General features: G+C 37.8%; 1 protein-coding gene across 2 annotated transcripts in view; it reads right to left on the bottom strand.

Annotated features, from left to right (window-relative positions):
• cbl (Cbl proto-oncogene, E3 ubiquitin protein ligase) overlaps window positions 1–22769 on the bottom strand; it is a 133889-nt gene that overhangs the window by 48614 nt on the left and 62506 nt on the right. For both annotated transcript variants that reach the window (XM_061878093.1, XM_061878094.1), the window contains exons 3-4: window positions 9107–9253; window positions 4959–5115 (exon numbers count right to left, since the gene is read on the bottom strand). In XM_061878093.1, the coding sequence (XP_061734077.1) occupies window positions 4959–5115; window positions 9107–9253 (304 nt within the window). The remainder of the gene's footprint in view (window positions 1–4958; window positions 5116–9106; window positions 9254–22769) is intronic.

Raw genomic sequence — 22769 nt, 5'->3', positions numbered from 1 at the left:
TAATAAAGAATGAGGGAAAAACGGACATTTTAGTTTTTGGTCCAGCCCTCACTGACTTGGGACCATTGCAAAATGATGTGCGTCACTATAGACAGCGATTTTAAACTAGACAAACAAGACAATGGCGTTTTAAAATCGTGTTTTTATCACCTTCGTCTTTTAGTAAAGGTTAAACCGTTTTTATCTTTTAACCTTTTTGAACAAGTCGTGCATGCTTTTATTTCAAGTGGCCTGGACTACTGCAATGCACTTTATGCTGGCATTAGCCAAAAAGCTCTTTCCCGGTTGCAGTTAGTCCAGAACGCGGCAGCAGGAAACGCCAGCATATAATCCCAATTCTTCAGAGTTTGCACTGGCTCCCTGTTCATTTTAGAATTGATTTTAAAACATTGCTGTTTGTTTTTAAATCTTTACATGGACTGGCACCTCATTATATCTCGGACCTCATCCAAATTCCTGCGCGCGCTCTGAGGTCCGAGAGCCAGCTCCAGCTCGTGGTGCCCAAGACCAGACTTAAAACCAGGGGAGACAGGGCCTTCTCTGTGGTCGGCCCTAAGGTCTGGAACACTCTGCCCCTCCATGTTCAAACTGCTTCCACAGTGGAGTGTTTTAAGTCTCGTCTTAAGACCCACTTTTATTCTTTGGCTTTTAACACTACGTGAGTTGTGTGGTCCTCTGTGTTTTTTATACACTTTGATTTTTATTTTACTGTTTTAATTGATTTTACCCTTTAAAATTGTTTTTAATCATATTTGTTTTTATATTGTTTTTATTTTATTCAGTCATTGGTGGAGCATAATATTGTTTTTAACATGGCTGTGCGGCACTTTGGAAACGTTACTGTTGTTTAAATGTGCTATATAAATAAAGTGGATTGGATTGGATTATATGCATCAAGTGTTCATTCAAGGCTGAGGCAAAATATCGAGATATTTATGGTGTATTGCGATATTGCCTAAAAATATCGAGATATTAATTACAGGCCATATCGCCCAGCCTGAGTAGTTGGTTTATTTCAATTCTTATTTTTTAATCTTTACTACTTATGTGATTCATGTTTATTCCATATTTGTTTCCACCTTAAATTGGAGTCCTTAATTTCATTATATGCAAATATAATGACAATAAAGTCCATTATATTCTATTCTTCTTCTACAATTATCAAAAGGGCCTGGATTTCTCCTTTGAGATTCCGGTTTCAGCTCGTTGGTGGAGGAAGTTAGGACATTCCTTGTTGCAGAACACACAGATATGATACCCATCAAGGACTGCTATGAAACAGACTTCTTTTAGTGTTGTGTTGATAAGCAAATGCTTGCACACACGTTATTAGCTAAAAGAGCTTTGCATATTAATCCGCCTTCTGACCTCCTTTCTTCTGCAAAACACAAGGAAAACAGCCTGCACCACACAAATGATCAACTGCAAAGCCGCATTTTTTTATTGATTATTTAATGAGTGACCACGTGATTACAGAATGTAGATATATGATTCATTTCTAATTGTCATCCTGGGCTGTTAATTACACATACCGTATTTTTCGGTCGCAGTTTCTTTCATAGTTTGGCCGGGGGTGCGACTTATACTCAGGAGTGACTTATGTGTGAAATTATTAACACATTACCGTAAAATATCAAAACATATTATTCATCTCATTCGCGGAAAACACCAAGAAAATGTCAGCAATCGTCACACACACGTCAACCAATAAGAATTTGGCGGAGGAGGGTCATGGCAGAAGTGCATTGTGGGTCATGGGATGCTAACTGCTATATGCTACTGCCGTAGCTATTAAAATGGATCATTTCATCGTTGGCGGTAACTTATAAAAACTGAGAAGGGGTGAGCAAAAATGGCAGCGAAAAGGAAATCATGTACTGCAGATTACAAGCTGGACGTAGTGAAATATGCGGCAGAAAACCACAAGAGGAAGCGGCGCATACCTTTGGAGTTGGCAGAGTAAAGATGTACAACATGTTTGGATGTATTCATTCATGTCAAACGTTCATTAAATGTTTTATTGCCTGACAAAAAGTGATTAGACGTAATATTTTGATATTTACACATCCCATATTTACACACGCATATTCTACTAAAATAGCCTTTTGAGCATTACATGTATCAAAATCTACCGTATTTTTCGGACTATAAGTCGCAGTTTTTTCATAGTTTGGCCAGGGGTGCGACTTATACTCAAGAGCGACTTATGTGTGAAATTATTAACACATTACCGTAAAATATCAAATAATATTATTCATCTCATTCCCGTAAGAGACTAGACGTATAAGATTTCATGGGATTTATGGATTAGGAGTGACAGATTGTTTGGTAAAGGTATAGCAAGTTCTATATGTTATAGTTATTTGAATGACTCTTACCATAATATGTTAGGTTAAAGGCCTACTGAAAGCCACTACTACCCACCACGCAGTCTGATAGTTTATATATCAATGATGAAATATTAAAGGGGAACATTATCAGCAGACCTATGTAAGCGTCAATATATACCTTGATGTTGCAGAAAAAAGACCATGTATTTTTTTAACCGATTTCCGAACTCTAAATGGGTGAATTTTGGCAAATTAAACGCCTTTCTGTTTATTGGTCTTTTAGCGATGACGTCACCGAGGTAACACAGCCGCCATATTCATTTTCACGTTACAAACACCGGGTCTCAGCTCTGTTATTTTCCGTTTTTTCGACTATTTTTTCGGAACCTTTGAGACATCATGCCTCGTCGGTGTGTTGTCGGAGGGTGTAACAACACTAACAGGGAGGGATTCAAGTTGCACCACTGGCAAGAAATCTGCCGCCAGACCCCCATTGAATGTACCAGAGTGTCTTCACATTTGACCGGCGATGCTAAGACAGACATGACACAGAGATGTATGGATAACCTGCAGATGCATTTGCAACGATTAAGTCAACGAAATCACAAAGGTGAGTTTTGTTGATGTGGTTGACTTATGTGCTAATCAGACATATTTGGTCGCGGCATGACTGCCAGCTAATCGATGCTAACATGCTACGCTAATCGATGCTAACATGCTATTTACGCTAGCTGTATGTACATTTGAAACTAGATACCCACATTTAATGCGAAACAAACACTTACCAATCGACGGATTTAAGTTGCTACAGTGTCACAAGATGCGAAAGTCCTGATCGTTTGGTCCGCACATTTTACCGGCGATGCTAATAAGGCAGCCAAGCTATGGGCCACTTCATTAGGTACACCCACGCTATGGCCGAATAGCGTCAATTTCTTCTTCAATTTCGTTTTCGCTATCTGCCTCCATACTCCGACCATCTGTTTCAATACATGCGTAATCTTTTGAAACGCTTAAGCCGCTGAAATCAGAGTCTGAATCCGGGCTAATGTCTATATCTTGCTGTGGTAACCGCCATGTTTGTTTGTATTGGCAGCACTGTATGACGTCACAGGGAAATGGATAGTGGTTTCGAAGATAGCGAAAATAAGACACTTTAAAGCTTTATTTAGGGATATTCCGGGACCGGTAAAATTTTGAAAAAAACTTCAAAAAATACAACAAGCCACTGGGAACTGATTTTTATTGTTTTTAACACTTTTGAAATTGTGATAATGTTCCCCTTTAACATTGCAACACATGCCAATACAGCCTTTTTAGTTTACTAAATTGCAATTTTAAATTCCCTGGGAGTTTCGTCTTGGAAACGTCGTGTAATGATGACGTGTACGCAAGACGTCATGCGTTTTTAGGAAATATGAGCGCTACGCACACACACACAGCTAAAAGTCGTCTGTTTTAACGGCATAATTACACAGTATTTTGGACATCTGTGTTGCTGAATCTTTTGTAATTTGTTCAATTAATATTGGAGAAGTCACAGTAGAAAGATGGAGTTGGGAAGCTTTAGCCTTTAGCCACACAAACACACTGTGATTCCTTGTTTAAAATTCCCGGAGGTGAAAATTTACTATGGATCAGAGCGCAGTCAAGCAAACATGAATCCAGACCAAATGTCAACCAGCAGGTTTCGGTGAGAAAATTGTGGTTAAAAAGTCGTTTCTTACCGGAGAAAAGCTGAGCTTGGGCGGTCCATGAAGCTGGCGTCGACTTCCCTGAGACATTGGCGTCAAGACACCCGTGGACGTACACCTCCGACTCTCAGGTACTATTTAACTCACTAAAACACTAGCAACTCAATAGAAAGATAAGGGATTTCCCAGAATTATCCTTGTAAATGTGTTTAAAAACATCGGAATACGTCCCAATGCAATTGCGTTTTTTTTTTCTAGTTCGTCGCTATCAATATCCTCATTCACAAATCTTTCATCCTCGCTCAAATTAATGGGGAAATTGTCGTTTTCTCGGTCCGAATAGCACTTTTTGTTGGAGGCTCCCATTAAAAACAATGTGAATATGTGAGGAGCCCCCACACGTGTGATGTCATCGTCTGCGACTTCCGGTAGAGGCAGGGCTTTTCTCTTAACACCGAAAGTTGCAAACTTTATCGTGGATGTTCTCTACTAAATCCTTTCAGCAAAAATATGTCAATATCGCAAAATGATCAAGTATGACACATAAAATGGACCTACTATCCCCGTTTAAATAAGAAAATCTCATTTCAGTAGGCCTTTAACATAGCAGGCACCTTCTCAGTTGGTTATTTATGCCTCATATAACGTACACTTACTCACTATTCCTTATTTATTTTAAATTGCCTTTCAAATGTCTATTCTTGGTGTTGGAATTTGTCAAATAAATTTCCCCCAAAAATGCGACCTATACTCCAGTGTGACGTATATATGTTTTTTTCCTTCTTTATTATGCATTTTCGGCCGGTGCGGCGTGTACTCCGGAGCGACTTATAATTAGAAAAATACGGTAACAGGAATGTCGATGAGGTAAACAATACTCAATGTGGACAAGTCAGCTGTGGGGTTATTAGTCTGAGTGTGCAGTTTAGAGTACCTGGAAAAGCCTGGTGAAGATGTCAAACTCAAAGACGGAGATGTAGTCGTTACAGGTGAGGTCGATGGTGGACTTGAGGGCCATGGCCTCCAGGCCCGAGCTGATGGGATGGAATTCGTGGAGGGACTGACGAAACACTTTCCAAGGCACAATGGTCCTTGTGAACAAAAGGACAACAATGTCAAATGTCACTTAGGAGTTTCACAATCACTACAGCAAAGGCTTCATTATGCTTGCCCCCCCCCCCCCCCCCCCCCCCGAGAAACTACAGGGGACCTGGACATGACCCATTAATGGCCACACAAACATCTTCAGCTCCAACACTGCAGAAAACTGACAAGTCATTCCATTATAAATATGATCGTATGATACAACAATAATGATCAAACAAAACAACTATAAAAGAAACCAATGTTTCACATTGTTTAGTTTCAGTTCAACAATCGGGATTGCCTGGGTCGCAATTGTTCACTAATACAACTACTACTTCAATCACCATTGTTCACTACTCCTACTACTACATTACTTCAATTACCATTGTTCACTACTCCTACTACTACATTACTTCAATCACCATTGTTCACTACTCCTACTATTACATTATTTCAATCACCATTGTTCACTACTACTACTACTACATTACTTCAATCACCATTGTTCACTACTACTACTACATTACTTCAATCATCGTTGTTCACTACTACAATCATTGTTCTTCACTACTACTACTACTACATTATTTTAATCATAATTGTTCACTACTACAAATACATGACTTCAATCACCATTTTTCAATACTCCTACATTACTTTAATCATCATTGTTCACTACTACTACTTCAATCACCATTGTTCACTACTCCTACTACTACATTACTTCAATCATCATTGTTCACTACTAATACTACTTCAATCACCATTGTTCACTGCTGCTTCTACTCCAGTCGCCATTGTTCACTACTCCTACTACTTCAGTCACCATTGTTCACTACTGCTCCTAGTTTAGTTGCCATTGTTCACTACTCCTACTACTTCAGTCACCATTGTTCACTACTGCTCCTAGTTTAGTTGCCATTGTTCACTACTTCTACTGCTTCATTTGCCATTGTTCACGATTACTACTCCTATTTAAGTGGCTATTCTTCACTATTGCTTCAGTCGCCATTGTTTACTTCTCCTACTACTTCAGTTGCCATTCTTCACTACTCCTAGTACTTAACTACTCCTACTACTTCAATCACCATTGTTCACTACTTCTACAACTTCAGTCGACATTGTTCACTACTCCTACTACTTCAGTCGCCATTGTTCACTACTCCTACAACTTCAGTCGCCATTGTTCACTACTCAAACTACTTCAGTCACCATTGTTCACTACTCCTACAACTTCACTACTCCTACTACTTCAGTTGTTATTGTTCACTACTCCTACAACTTCTATCGCCATTGTTCACTACTCCTACAACTTCAGTCGCCATTGTTCACTACTCCTACTACTTCAGTCGCCATTGTTCACTACTCCTACAACTTCAGTCGCCATTGTTCACTACTCCTACAACTTTAGTCGCCATTGTTCACAACTCCTACAACTTCAGTCGCCATTGTTCACTACTCCTAGTACTTAACTACTCCTACTACTTCAATCACCATTGTTCACTACTCCTACAACTTCAGTCGACATTGTTCACTACTCCTACTATTTCAGTTGCCATTGTTCACTACTCCTACTACTTCAGTCGTCATTGTTCACTACTCCTACTACTTCAGTCGTCATTGTTCACTACTCCTACAACTTCAGTCGCCATTGTTCACTACTCAAACTACTTCAGTCACCATTGTTCACTACTCCAACAACTTCACTACTCCTACTACTTCAGTTATTATTGTTCACTACTCCTACAACTTCTATCGCCATTGTTCACTACTCCTACTACTTCAGTCGCCATTGTTCACTACTCCTACAACTTCAGTCACCATTGTTCACTACTCCTACTGCTTCAGTCGCCATTGTTCACTTCTCCTACAGCTTCAGTCGCCATTGTTCACTACTCCTACTACTTCAGTCACCATTGTTCACTACTCCTACAACTTCACTACTCCTACTACTTCAGTTGTTATTGTGCACTACTCCTACAACTTCTATCGCCATTGTTCACTACTCTTACAACTTCTATCGCCATTGTTCACTACTCCTACTACTTCAGTCGCCATTGTTCACTATTCCTACAACTTCAGTCGCCATTGTTCACTACTCCTACTGCTTCAGTCGTCATTGTTCACTTCTCCTACAAATTCAGTCGCCATTGTTCATTACTCCTACAACTTCAGTCGCCATTGTTCACTACTCTTACAACTTCAGTCGCCATTGTTCACTACTCTTACAACTTCAGTCGCCATTGTTCACTACTCAAACTACTTCAGTCACCATTGTTCACTACTCCTACAACTTCACTACTCCTACTACTTCAGTTGTTATTGTTCACTACTCCTACAACTTCTATCGCCATTTTTCACTACTCCTACAACTTCAGTCGCCATTGTTCACTACTCCTACTACTTCAGTCGCCATTGTTCACTACTCCTACAACTTCAGTCGCCATTGTTCACTACTCCTACTGCTTCAGTCGTCATTGTTCACTTCTCCTACAACTTCAGTCGCCATTGTTCACTACTCCTACTACTTCAGTCACCATTGTTCACTACTCCTACAACTTCACTACTCCTACTACTTCAGTTGTTATTGTGCACTACTCCTACAACTTCTATCGCCATTGTTCACTACTCTTACAACTTCTATCGCCATTGTTCACTACTCCTACTGCTTCAGTCGCCATTGTTCACTATTCCTACAGCTTCAGTCGCCATTGTTCACTACTCCTACTGCTTCAGTCGTCATTGCTCACTTCTACAACTTCAGTCGCCATTGTTAATTACTCCTACAACTTCAGTCGCCATTGTTCACTACTCTTACAACTTCAATCGCCATTGTTCACTACTCCTACAACTTCAGTCGCCATTGTTCACTACTCCTACAACTTCAGTCGCCATTGTTCACTACTCCTACTACTTCAGTCACCATTGTTCACTACTCCTACAACTTCACTACTCCTACTACTTCAGTTGTTATTGTGCACTACTCCTACAACTTCTATCGCCATTGTTCACTACTCTTACAACTTCTATCGCCATTGTTCACTACTCCTACAACTTCTATCGCCATTGTTCACTACTCCTACTGCTTCAGTCGTCATTGTTCACTTCTCCTACAACTTCAGTCGCCATTGTTCATTACTCCTACAACTTCAGTCGCCATTGTTCACTACTCTTACAACTTCAGTCGCCATTGTTCACTACTCCTACAACTTCAGTCGCCATTGTTCACTACTCCTACTACTTCAGTCACCATTGTTCACTACTCCCACAACTTCAGTCGCCATTGTTCACTACTCCCACAACTTCAATCACCATTGTTCACTACCGCTACTTCAGTCGCTATTGTTTACTACAAATACTACTTTAATCGTCATTGTTTACAACAAAAACTATTTCAGTCGAGTTTGTTCATAACAAATACTACTTATGTCGCTATTGTTCACCACAAATACTACTTTGTTATTTTTCACCACTACTTCTTCAGTCAACCTTTTTCACCACGACTACTACTAGTCACCATCCTTCACCACTACTACTACGACGACTACGACTACTACTACAGTCACTATCGTTCACCACTACTACTTATTCAGTCGCCATTGTTTACTACACTACTACTACGAACCAATTGCAACACATCTAATGCAGCTTCTCCATAATTTCATGGATAAATGTCCAGACGTCTGTGGCTGCATGCCACGGAGGAAGGCTGCGGCTTGTGTGATGCAGTCGGGGTGACTCGTCAGATTGGCTAGGTGGTAGGACAAGCTTCTTCTCTTTTGCACTAACTTTTTAAGTTGTTGGATGGCGGGACTTTTTTTTTTAATTCTATCTAAACTATCAACTAAGCTCAAATTATGTTCGCAACCTCAAACATAACAAAAAACAAGATATCTGAAAAGTCTCGTACGTTGGGGTTCCACTGTAGTCCCAAAACGGCAAAATGACACTTGGGTGAAACCTGTCAAGTAATACAACATCGAAAACATTTCTCACTTGTCCCCGAAGGCACGCCTCCAGAATTCTGCCGCGTCCGCTTTGGTTATGCGGAAGTTGTCACCCTGAAACAGACCGTTGGGGAAGATGGCCTTCAGCTCGGCCAGCATGTGGCTGAAGATCAGTGACAGCTTGGTGAGGTTCCGCCTGTGAAAGCCCAAAAAGAAGAACTGTGAAGCACTGCGGTCCAAGCACTATTGCACATTGTGTAACGTGTGAATTGTTTTTGGTTTTTTTGCTACCTAATAGGTCAACTACAACAGCAGCATTATCCGGTTTTCTGTCCATTGCTCTCTCGCAGGCTAACTTGTAATTTGGGCTGGGCGATATATTGAATATACTGGATATATCGCGGGTTTGTCTCTGTGCGATATAGAAAATGACTATATGGTGATATTGGAGTATACGTTCTCACGCAGTTGCTTTTAGCTGCGGGCATTACACTACAGGCTCTTCTCACTCTCTTGTCTCTCCTTCTCACAGAGACATAAAACAAGCGCACCTTCTTACATACGTCACATACGTATACGCAGAGAGGTATGGGCAGAGCAGCATGGGTAACGATAGCTGTGGTGCGAGTGGTAATACGAGAGAGAGAAGGTGCGAATCTGGTAACAAATGAAGGAAGTGAATTGAACTATATTTATACAGCACTTTTCTCTAGTGACTCAAAGCGCTTTACATAGTGAAACCCAATATCTAAGTTAAAATTTTTCCATACCAGTGTGGGTGGCACTGGGAGCAGGCGGGTAAAGTGTCTTGCCCAAGAACACAACGGCAGTGACTAGGTTGGCAGAAGCGGGGATTGAACCTGGAACCCTCAAGTTGCTGGCACGGCCACTCTACCAACCGAGCTATACCGCCCATTCCCAAGAAAAACAGCAGGGGGTCCATTGTTTTCATAACATGGTCACTACTGCCTACTTTGTCTTGTTATATTCTTATTTTACTGTTATTCCCATTGTTTTTATTCTTTTTGTAATATTTCTCTATTTTGTTTCCTTTTAAACCCCCATTATTTACTTTTTACTTTTTTCTTTAAATTGATCTCAACTCTGTACACTGCTGCTGGAATTTTAATTTTCCCGAAGGAACTCTCCTGAAGGAATCAATAAAGTACTATCTATCTATCTCTATCTATCTATCTTGTCTGGCAGTGGTTTGGCTTCAAGCGGGAAGATGTTGAACAGACAACAGTAATAGGTCAAGTATGAGGCAAAAGCGTTGCTACAAAAGCAGCATTACTGCTAATGTGTAGCATCATTTGAAAAGTCACCCGCTAGAGTGAAGAGTGCTTGAAACTCCGCATGTCAACATCTCCATTCGGTGCCCTAGTGTGTGAATGTGAGTGTGAATGTTGTCTGTCTATCTGTGGTGGCCCTGCGATGAGGTGGCGACTTGTCCAGGGTTTACCCTGCCTTCCGCCCGATTGTAGCTGAGATAGGCGCCAGCGCCCCCCGCGACCCCGAAAGGGAATAAGCGGTAGAAAATGGATGGATGGATGGACCATCAAAATGCTAAAGCAACCATTTCCAGATCAACACCGTCTGAAAAAAATAGTCAACAACAGAAGGAGATAACGTCCGCAGGAACCTACCACATAGTGAAGGACATACACTATTTGATTTCCTATTATGCACCTCATTTTTATTTGACGCTTATTGATATATCTTGTGTGACAAAAGTGCACTTTTACTTGTTTTAAACTATTGTAGTGGCGTTCAGTACAAAAAGTGCACTTTAATTTAGTGTTGTTTAGATATGTCATCTCAGTGACATCATGCACAAAAGTGCACTCACAGCTTTTAGTTTTAAAATGTCTGACAATCTTGCACTTTCTGTGCAAATGACATGAATGTTTGTGCCACTGCTTAATAACTGTTTAATAAATACACTTTTAGTTGTGATTTCCCTCTCTGCATGAAAGTTTATAAGTAGCATATATTAATGCAGTATGAAGAAGAATGTTTTAATGTAGACACATAGAATCATCATACTGCTGTGATTATATGTGTCAAGTGTTCATTCAAAGCCAAGGCAAAATATCCAGATATATTTGGTGTAACGTCACCTGGCCTAAAAATATCCAGATATTAAAAAAAGGCCATATCGCCCAGCATTTTGGTGACAAAAAGGAGGCCACGACTAAACACAAGACAATTGTGCGGGGGTATTGGGCAGGAGCGTCGCCAGACATATTTCACTGGGGCACGTGCCCCACTGTTGATCTGCAGTGCCCCAGTAAAAATATCACCAATTAAAAAAAAAACGCTTCAGAGTTTTAAGTCTACATAACATAGACAACAGCGCACATACTACTTAGTACGGTAATTGATTGTTACTGTATTCACCCCACGAAACAATGAGCACATGGCTACTTAATATGGTAATTTATTCACGTGTGGATCGAGACTTCCGTTGAGAGAGAGAGAGAGGGGGGGGGGGGGGATTCGAATCACTGCGTGAGGTAGGTAACATTAGCCAACAACAATTTGTTAATTACAATATTTTGATTTTGATTTGACTCAAACTGTAACTCCTAGATGGATTTAAGAAAGTTATTCGCCCGCAGCAGAGAAGAAGCAGCAGGAATGAGAGATGTAAGTGAAGTCCTAGCTAGCTAGGCAACATCATTGTCTTAAATTGATGCTAAGTTAGCTAACTTTATTCCTTGTATCAAGACAAACATATTCATTTGCTGTACGAGCTGTCGGGGGAATTTCCAAAGAACATGAAACAGAATGTTGGTTATTGTCTGCTGGTTCTCCATCAATGATGATTTGGAGTCAGCATGTGTGAGTTGAGTGCTTCTCAAATGGTTTATCTTCAGGAAGAAAACATTTTTTCCATATCATCAAGCCGTGAGCCAAATTTTTAAATCATTCAAGATTATTTCACAGAAAAACAGCACAGTAGACTTGTCTTGTTAATCGGTGTGACTTTGACTAAAATAATCTTGCTTTGTCACCAGAAAAATGGCTACAGCTAAAGCATCTGGTTTTGTTTCCAGAAAAAATAGTAACATTTCTGTATTTGTTTTCAGAAAGATGGCTAAAAATATCGGGTTTTGTTGCCCCATTTAGATTTGTTTTTAATATATTTCCATGTCTGTCCTGAGTCCTCCTCCAACTTGTTAGTCGGTTTGCCTTTTGCTAAAATACTCACTAATAGTCGCTAGAAAAAAGGCTAAAATAATCTAGTTTTGTTGCCACAATTTGATTCTTTTCTCCCTAAACTTTTGTTTTTTTTCATGCACACATCTGACTGAAAATGACACACAATCCACTTTTATGTCACGAGCCAGCAGTTGGGAACCACTGGTCAACTGTATAACAGTTACTGTAATATTTCCATGTCTGTCCAGAGTGATTGACCACTTTGCAAAAATGAAAACGAGACGTCACAGTTTACTTCTCAGAAAATGATTCCCTAAACAGACACACAACAGTTGTTCATTTATTCTACTACTGTGGCTTTATTGTTTTGTGTATATTTTATAGTTTTGTGTATCTGAAATAGGATTAGCCAAGTTGCCATAAATGGAGATTAAATAATATAAAAGAACCCAGAGATGTAGGGGTGCTTTAATTTTTGTTTTACTTTTGTAGATATTAAATTTGCAGATGATTACTGCAATATATATTTCAAAAAGGTTCATTGCTCTTCCTTTTTGCTTTTACCAGTAGCAGTTTAGAAGTCTGGAGTAAAAAAGTGCACAAGTAGGTCAAATGCATTAGTTAATTCCAAGTGGTTCATCAAAGATCCATACAACATAATCTGATATGATTTCATAGTTTAAAGCACTATTTATGTATTTTTTATGATAAATAAGTGCTAAAAATGTTTTTGCTTGCGCGCTTTGCATGCTCACATGAATTATTTGTGCCCCAGGTGTGCCCCAGTACAGTATTAGGTCTAGTGACGCCCCTGGTATTGGGCAGTGCAAATTGACATGCACCAGAGCAACGGTAATAAAAAAGCACCGCTACGCCGCACACAACGCTAAATGTACCCTAAGGAAGAAAGCGGAGCGTTGTAGAGAGAGAATAGTGCCTGAGGCTGGCTGATGAAGATTAGTGCACAACTGTGTACCAACTGACTGTGTCGGAAGGAGCTCTATAAGTAAACGGGCAAGAAAATCTGAAGAGTGCTTAAAAGCAGCTATTTTGATCATCTTAGCAGAGCTGACTGTTTAAAAGGCGCTCTTTCCCCCCTCACGCCACTGTGTGTTTTTGAAGGTAGGCTGGCATCTAAACTGTGGAAATCACAAAATCTGGCCATATCTCCCAGATTAGGGCTGGGAGATATGGCATTTTATTAATATCTGGATATTTTTAGGCCATACACCATATATATCTGGATATTTTGCCTTAGCCTTGAATGAACACTTGATGCATATAATCACAGCAGTATGATGATTCTATGTGTCTACATCAGGGGTGCCCACACTTTTTCTGCAGGCGAGCTACTACTTTTCAATTGACCAACTCGAGGGGATCTACCTCATTTATATATATCATTTATATTTATTTATTTATGAAAGAGACATTTTTGTAAACAAGTTAAATGTGTTTAATGATAATACAAGCATGTGTAACACATATAGATGTCTTTCTTTCACAAAGACAAGAATATAAGTTGGTGTATTACCTGATTCTGATGACTTGCATTGATTGGAATCAGACAGTAATGAATGATAACGCCCACATTTTCAAATGGAGGAGAAAAAAAGTTGTCCTTTCTGTACGATACCGCATGAAAGTGGTTGGTTTTTGGCATCTAATTCATCCAGCTTCCATACACTTTACAAGAAAAACATTGGCGGCAAATTCCGTAGCTTGCTTGATTGACATTCACGGCACCCGAGGGTCTTGTGAGATGACACTGGCTGCTGCCAGTTCATTATTATGAAAAAATGACAGAGAGGAAGGCGAGAAACACTTTTTATTTCAACAGACTTTCGCGCCGTCCCTTCAGTCAAAACTCTAAAGGCCGATTGCACATTTCCTATCTTCACAATAAAAGCCCTGCTTCATGCTGCCTGCGCTAACAAAATAAGAGTCTCGGAAAGCTGGCGTGCACATCACTTGTGCACGCCAGCTTTCTGAGGGATCGCTTGTGCACGCCAGTTTTCCGAGACTCTGTATTTAGTTAGCGCAGGCAGCATGAAGCAGGGCTTTGATTGTGAAGATAGGAAATGTGCAGTCGGCCTTTAGAGTTTTGACGGAAGGTACGGCGCGAGAGTCTGTTGAAATAAAGTGTTTCTCGCCTTCCTCTCTGTCATATTTTAATAATAATGATCTTGCAGCAGCCAGCGTCATCTCACAAGACCCTCCGGTACCGTGAATGTCATTTAAGTGACGTCTTGGTGAAGATTGATTGATGATCACTAATTTTTAGGTCTATCCATCCATCCATCCATTTTCTACCGCTTATTCCTATTTTTTTTTAAAGCCTGGCTGGAGATCGACTGACACACCCCCCGTGGTCGACTGGTAGCTCGCGATCGACATAATGGGCACCCCTGGTCTACATTAAAACATTCTTCTTCATACTGCATTAATATATGCTACTTTTAAACTTTCAAGCAGAGAGGGAAATCACAACCAAAAGTGTATTTATTAAACAGTTATTAAACAGTGGCACAAACATTCATGGCATTTCCAATACAGAAAGTGCAAGATTGTCAGAGACATTTTAAAATAAGCTAGGAGTGCACTTTTGTGCATGATGTCACGAAGATGACATATCAAAACAACACTAAATTAAAGTGCACTTTTTGTACAGAACGCCACTACAATAGTTTAAAACAAATAAAGTGCACTTTTGTGCATGATGTCGCACAAAATATTTTAATAAGTGTGAAATAAAAATGAGCTGCATAATTGGAAATCAAATAGTGTATGTCCTTCACTATGTGGTAGGTTCTTGCGGACGTTATCTACTTCTGTTGTTGACTATTTTTTTCATACGGTGTTGATCTGGAAATTGTTGCTTTGGCATTTTGTGGGTGTGGCACCGAACGGAGATGTTGACACGCAGAGTTTCAAGCACTCTTCATTCTCTAGCGCATGGGCCCGCCGTGTGATTTTATTTGGCCCTTGAGGCAATATCAATTTAACATTAGAGCTGGCCCGCCGATATCATACAGCGATGGTGCCGCTGTAACACCGCATTCACCGCTAATACTCGTATTTGCCAACCCTCCCAATTTTCCCGGGAGACTCCCAAAGTTCAGTGCCCCTCCCGAAAATCAACCATCCTCCCGAATTTCTACCAAATTCCACCCGGACAACAATATTGGGGTCGTGCCTTTAAGGCACTCCCTTTAGCATTGCCTACAACCTGTCATCACGTCTGCTTTTCTTCCGTACAAACAGCGTGCCAAACCCAGTCACATTAACATTTGCAGCTTTTAAAACACACACAAGTGAATGCAAAGCATATTTGGTCAACAGCCATACAGGTCACACTGAGGGTGGCCGTATAAAAACAACTTTAACACGGTTACAAATATGCGCCACACTGTGCACCCACACCAAACAAGAATGACAAACACATTTCGGGAGAACAAATTGTATTTAATATACCATTGATGATTTTTTGTGTGTTTTTTGAAAGTTGCTTTTGCACTATTAAGTTATGTGTTATAGCAAATTAGTGTAGCAGTAATTAACTTTTTATCCATGCACATTCTCTTGCTACTTCAAGGCTTCAGTGTTTGATTCACTCATTAATATTATTTTATTTTCAAATTTATTATTAGCCTATGAAAAAAATATATATATTTTGATGTTTACTTCAGAACGCTGCAAATAGAAAAGAGGCATTCCATTTTTATTAAAATTGTATTTGATATGCCACTGATATTTTTTTATTATTATTATTTGAAACTGGATTTTGCATGTCACTATAAAGTTATATAAGCCTTGCTTGCTCAATAATCAATGCAAAACTCATTTGCGTCCCTATTAAAAGGTTAGCGATAACTAAAGATACAAAATAATGGAGAAAAATGGAGGGGAAGAAAGAGAAGCAACCTATATTAACCTTGTAGATTGTTATAGTAACAATAGGTTAAGCTTTGTCAGTGTGCCATGTGTTACCCAGTTTACCCTCAGGCAGGGGTCGGCAACCCGCGGCTCTTTGATCATTTGAATGTAGCTCAGCAGCATTAATTGCCAACCCCCCCGATTATCCCGAAAGATTTCCGGAGTTTAATGCCTCTCCCAGAAATCACCCGGGGCCAACATTCTCCAATTTTCACCAAGTTAATATTAAGGGCGTGCTCTGATGCCATCTGCGTGCCAGCCGGTCACATGAAGTATGCAGCCTCTGTTGATCCACGAAAGTGACTGCAAGGCATACTTTGTCAACAGCCATACAGGTTACACTGAGAGTTGTGATATAAACAACTTTAACACTGTAACAAATATGCGCCACACTGTGAACCCACACCAAACAAGAATGACAAACACATTTCGGGAGAACATCCGCACTGTAACACAACATAAACACAACAGAACAAATACCCAGAATCCCATGCATCCCTAACACTTCCGGGCTACATTATACACCCCCGCCAGCACCAACCCCCCCCCCCCAACTTCGCCCACCTCAACCGACGCATGGAGGAGGTGGGGTGTATAGCCCGAAATAGTTAGGGATGCATGGGATAGCCCGAAATAGTTAGGGATGCATGGGATTCGGGGTATTTGTTCTGTTGTGTTTATGTTGTGTTACAGTGAGGATGTTCTCCCGAAACGTGTTTGTCATTCTTGTTTGGTGTGGGTTCACAATGTGGCACATATTAGTAAGAGTGTTAAAGTTGTTGATATCACAACATTCAGTGTAACCTGTATGGCTGTTGCAGTCGTCTAAATGTGTCTATGGAAGCCACATGCGACTCGTGGCTGGGCTGTGCTAGATATTTGTACATGTTGTAGAGAGCGGTAAAGGCGGCGCCATCATAGCAAGCCCGTATTAATGATTAAGGGCGAAAATCGGCAGTCATTCGCAAGAATAATTGTTATGAAATTCGTGAGTCTCCCGGAAAGTTTGGGGTGGTTGGTAAGTGTGATGCTGTCAAACTGCATTAATTTAAAACTCGCAGGCCGCACTAACAATACATTTTCATATTAAGGTGCGGGCCGCGAGTCTGAGAACCCTTGTTAATACATAGCACAAAGCAAAAACAAAACTCTGTATGCATTGTTATTTCATTTTAAATTTCAAAAAAGTTTTGTGGCTCCCATTGTTTTCTTTATTTTGTGAAACGGGTCAAAATGGCTCTTTGGGTGGGAAAGGTTGCCGACCCCTGCCCTAGGGCAAAACGTTAATTTATGTTTGATGAAACTTGATTATGTGCTCGAGTGTATGTATGTATATGTACTTTTATATATACAGAATGTGTATATGTATGTTTGTACAGTGAATGTATATGTACATGTATGTGTATATGTATGTTTGTACAGTGAATGTATATGTATGTGTATATGTATGTTTGTACAGTGAATGTATATGTACATGTATGTGTATACGTATGTTTGTACATTGAATGTATATGTATGTGTATATGTATGTTTGTACAGTGAATGTACATGTATGTGTATATGTATGTTTGTACAGTGAATGTCTATGTACATGTATGTGTATATGTATGTTTGTACAGTGAATGTATATGTAAGTGGGTATATGTATGTTTGTACAGTGAATGTATATGTACCTGTATGTTAGTACAGTGAATGTCTATGTAAATGTATGTGTATATGTATGTTTGTACAGTGAATGTATATGTACTTGTATGTTTGTACAGTGAATGTATATGTACATGTATGTGTATATGTACAGTATGTTTGTACAGTGGATGTATATGTAAATGTATGTGTATGTTTGTACAGTGAATGTATATGTACATGTGTATATTTACAGTATGTTTGTACAGTGAATGTATATGTACAGTATGTGTATATGTATGTTTGTACAGTGACTGTATATGTATATGTATGTTTGTACAATGAACGTATATGTAAATGTATATATATGTGTATGTTTGTACAGTGAATGTATATGTACATGTATGTTTGTACAGTGAATGTATATGTAAATATACGTGTATGTTTGTACAGTGAATGTATATGTACATGTATGTGTATATGTATGTTTGTACAGTGAATGTATATGTATAGTATTTGTATGTATGTTTGTACAGTGAATGTATGTGTACATGTATGTGTATATGTATGTTTGTACAGTTAATGTATATGTAAGTGTGTATATGTATGTTTGTACAGTGAATGTATATGTACAGTATGTGTATATGTATGTTTGTACAGTGACTGTATATGTATATGTATGTTTGTACAATGAACGTATATGTAAATGTATATATATGTGTATGTTTGTACAGTGAATGTATATGTACATGTATGTTTGTACAGTGAATGTATATGTAAATATACGTGTATGTTTGTACAGTGAATGTATATGTACATGTATGTGTATAAGTATGTTTGTACAGTGAATGTATATGTATAGTATTTGTATGTATGTTTGTACAGTGAATGTATATGTACATGTATGTGTATATGTATGTTTGTACAGTGAATGTATATGTAAGTGTGTATATGTATGTTTGTACAGTGAATGTATATGTACATGTATGTGTATATGTATGTTTGTACAGTGAATGTATATGTACATGTATGTGTATATGTATGTTTGTACAGTGAATGTATATGTAAGTGTGTATATGTATGTTTGTACAGTGAATGTATATGTACCTGTATGTTTGTACAGTGAATGTATATGTAAATGTATGTGTATATGTATGTTTGTACAGTGAATGTATATGTACATGTACGTGTATATGTACAGTATGTTTGCACAGTGAATGTATATGCACAGTATGTGTATATGTATGTTTGTACAATTAATGTATATGTAAATGTATATATATATGTATGTTTGTACAGTGAATGTATATGTAAATATACGTGTTATGTTTGTACAGTGAATGTATATGTACATGTATGTGTACATGTACAGTATGTTTGTACAGTGAATGTATATGTACAGTATGTGTATATGTATGTTTGTACAATTAATGTATATGTAAATGTATATATATATATGTATGTTTGTACAGTGAATGTATATGTAAATATACGTGTTATGTTTGTACAGTGAATGTATATGTACATGTATGTGTATAAGTATGTTTGTACAGTGAATGTATATGTATAGTATTTGTATGTATGTTTGTACAGTGAATGTATATGTACATGTATGTGTATATGTATGTTTGTACAGTGAATGTATATGTATAGTATTTGTATGTATGTTTGTACAGTGAATGTATGTGTACATGTATGTGTATATGTATGTTTGTACAGTTAATGTATATGTAAGTGTGTATATGTATGTTTGTACAGTGAATGTATATGTACAGTATATGTATATGTATGTTTGTACAGTGACTGTATATGTATATGTATGTTTGTACAATGAACGTATATGTAAATGTATATATATGTGTATGTTTGTACAGTGAATGTATATGTACATGTATGTTTGTACAGTGAATGTATATGTAAATATACGTGTAGGTTTGTACAGTGAATGTATATGTACATGTATGTGTATAAGTATGTTTGTACAGTGAATGTATATGTATAGTATTTGTATGTATGTTTGTACAGTGAATGTATATGTACATGTATGTGTATATGTATGTTTGTACAGTGAATGTATATGTAAGTGTGTATATGTATGTTTGTACAGTGAATGTATATGTACATGTATGTGTATATGTATGTTTGTACAGTGAATGTATATGTACATGTATGTGTATATGTATGTTTGTACAGTGAATGTATATGTAAGTGTGTATATGTATGTTTGTACAGTGAATGTATATGTAAGTGTGTATATGTATGTTTGTACAGTGAATGTATATGTACCTGTATGTTTGTACAGTGAATGTATATGTAAATGTATGTGTATATGTATGTTTGTACAGTGAATGTATATGTACATGTACGTGTATATGTACAGTATGTTTGCACAGTGAATGTATATGTACAGTATGTGTATATGTATGTTTGTACAATTAATGTATATGTAAATGTATATATATATGTATGTTTGTACAGTGAATGTATATGTAAATATACGTGTTATGTTTGTACAGTGAATGTATATGTACATGTATGTGTACATGTACAGTATGTTTGTACAGTGAATGTATATGTACAGTATGTGTATATGTATGTTTGTACAATTAATGTATATGTAAATGTATATATATGTATGTTTGTGCAGTGAATGTATATGTAAATATACGTGTTATGTTTGTACAGTGAATGTATATGTACATGTATGTGTATAAGTATGTTTGTACAGTGAATGTATATGTATAGTATTTGTATGTATGTTTGTACAGTGAATGTATATGTACATGTATGTGTATATGTATGTTTGTACAGTGAATGTATATGTATAGTATTTCTATGTATGTTTGTACAGTGAATGTATATGTACATGTATGTGTATATGTATGTTTGTACAGTGAATGTATATGTAAGTGTGTATATGTATGTTTGTACAGTGAATGTATATGTAAGTGTGTATATGTATGTTTGTACAGTGAATGTATATGTACATGTACGTGTATATGTACAGTATGTTTGTACAGTGAATGTATATGTAAATGTATGTGTATATGTATGTTTGTACAGTGAATGTATATGTACAGTATGTGTATATGTATGTTTGTACAATTAATGTATATGTAAATGTATATATATATGTATGTTTGTACAGTGAATGTATATGTAAATATACGTGTTATGTTTGTACAGTGAATGTATATGTACATGTATGTGTATATGTATGTTTGTACAGTGAATGTATAAGTAAGTGTGTATATGTATGTTTGTACAGTGAATGTATATGTAAGTGTGTATATGTATGTTTGTACAGTGAATGTATATGTACATGTATATGTATGTTTGTACAGTGAATGTATATGTACATGTATGTGTATATGTATGTTTGTACAGTGAATGTATATGTAAGTGTGTATATGTATGTTTGTACAGTGAATGTATATGTAAGTGTGTATATGTATGTTTGTACAGTGAATGTATATGTAAGTGTGTATATGTATGATTGTACAGTGAATGTATATGTACATGTACGTGTATATGTACAGTATGTTTGTACAGTTAATGTATATGTACAGTATGTTTGTACAGTGAATGTATATGTAAATGTATGTGTATATGTATGTTTGTACAGTGAATGTATATGTACAGTATGTGTATATGTATGTTTGTACAATTAATGTATATGTAAATGTATATATATATGTATGTTTGTACAGTGAATGTATATGTAAATATACGTGTTATGTTTGTACAGTGAATGTATATGTACATGTAGGTGTATATGTATGTTTGTACAGTGAATGTATAAGTAAGTGTGTATATGTATGTTTGTACAGTGAATGTATATGTAAGTGTGTATATGTATGTTTGTACAGTGAATGTATATGTACATGTATGTGTATATGTATGTTTGTACAGTGAATGTATATGTAAGTGTGTATATGTATGTTTGTACAGTGAATGTATATGTACATGTATGTGTATATGTATGTTTGTACAGTGAATGTATATGTAAGTGTGTATATGTATGTTTGTATAGTGAATGTATATGTACATGTACGTGTATATGTACAGTATGTTTGTACAGTTAATGTATATGTACATGTATGTGTATATGCACAGTATGTTTGTACAGTGAATGTATATGTAAATGTATGTGTATATGTATGTTTGTACAGTGAATGTATATGTACATGTATGTGTATATGTATGTTTGTAAAGTGAATGTATATGTACATGTATGTGTATATGTATGTTTGTACAGTGAATGTATATGTAAGTGTGTATATGTATGTTTGTACAGTGAATGTAACAGCAACATTTTGTTTAAGCGTCCCCATCAAAAAGACAAATAAAATAGCATCTCTGTGTAGCTGCTCTGGGGTCGGTGTTTGTACTACCCCCTGCAACTGTGACTCTTATCTAAGCTGCTGTGCCAATACAGCACAACACAGCCATGTTTGATTGCCATCACAGGAAGGAGAAACAGATTATTTTCTTAACACTAGCTATTTGTCCCCCGCCGTCCACCCTGGTGCTATAGATCGACCTCTGACCCAGCAGCTGGCTGCACCCCTTCCTGTTTCCTGCTGGCTGTGATAAAGCGGTGCGGCTCGTCAGCCCGACGGCACAGCGGCGAGGGTGAGCCCTTACAAAATGATCGTGTGTGTGTGTGGATTCACAAGTAGCCCAAATGTCAGCGTGCAGCTGTATTATCCTTCGCTGCTCTGGTCGAAGACGGAAACCCAGATTTGAGACGCGGAGCCTTGAAAGGAGGCTACGGGGCTTGTTTACATAACATTTGTAGTAATTTAGGGCCACTGGAGCAAACGCTAAACACAAAGCTCTATTTGTCACCTTTTGGTTCCATTTTTATGGATTTTTTTACGTACCCGGATACATCCGAGCCAAACCCAGCAATCTTCACTTGACCATGAGATGAAACAGAAACTCTTCAATTTTCCTGACAAGTCATTAGTGCATCTGCACTGCTT

Source organism: Nerophis ophidion, linkage group LG18 (genome assembly GCF_033978795.1).
Source record: "Nerophis ophidion isolate RoL-2023_Sa linkage group LG18, RoL_Noph_v1.0, whole genome shotgun sequence".
Taxonomy (NCBI): domain Eukaryota; kingdom Metazoa; phylum Chordata; class Actinopteri; order Syngnathiformes; family Syngnathidae; genus Nerophis; species Nerophis ophidion.
This window is presented reverse-complemented; position numbering and strand designations above follow the sequence as displayed.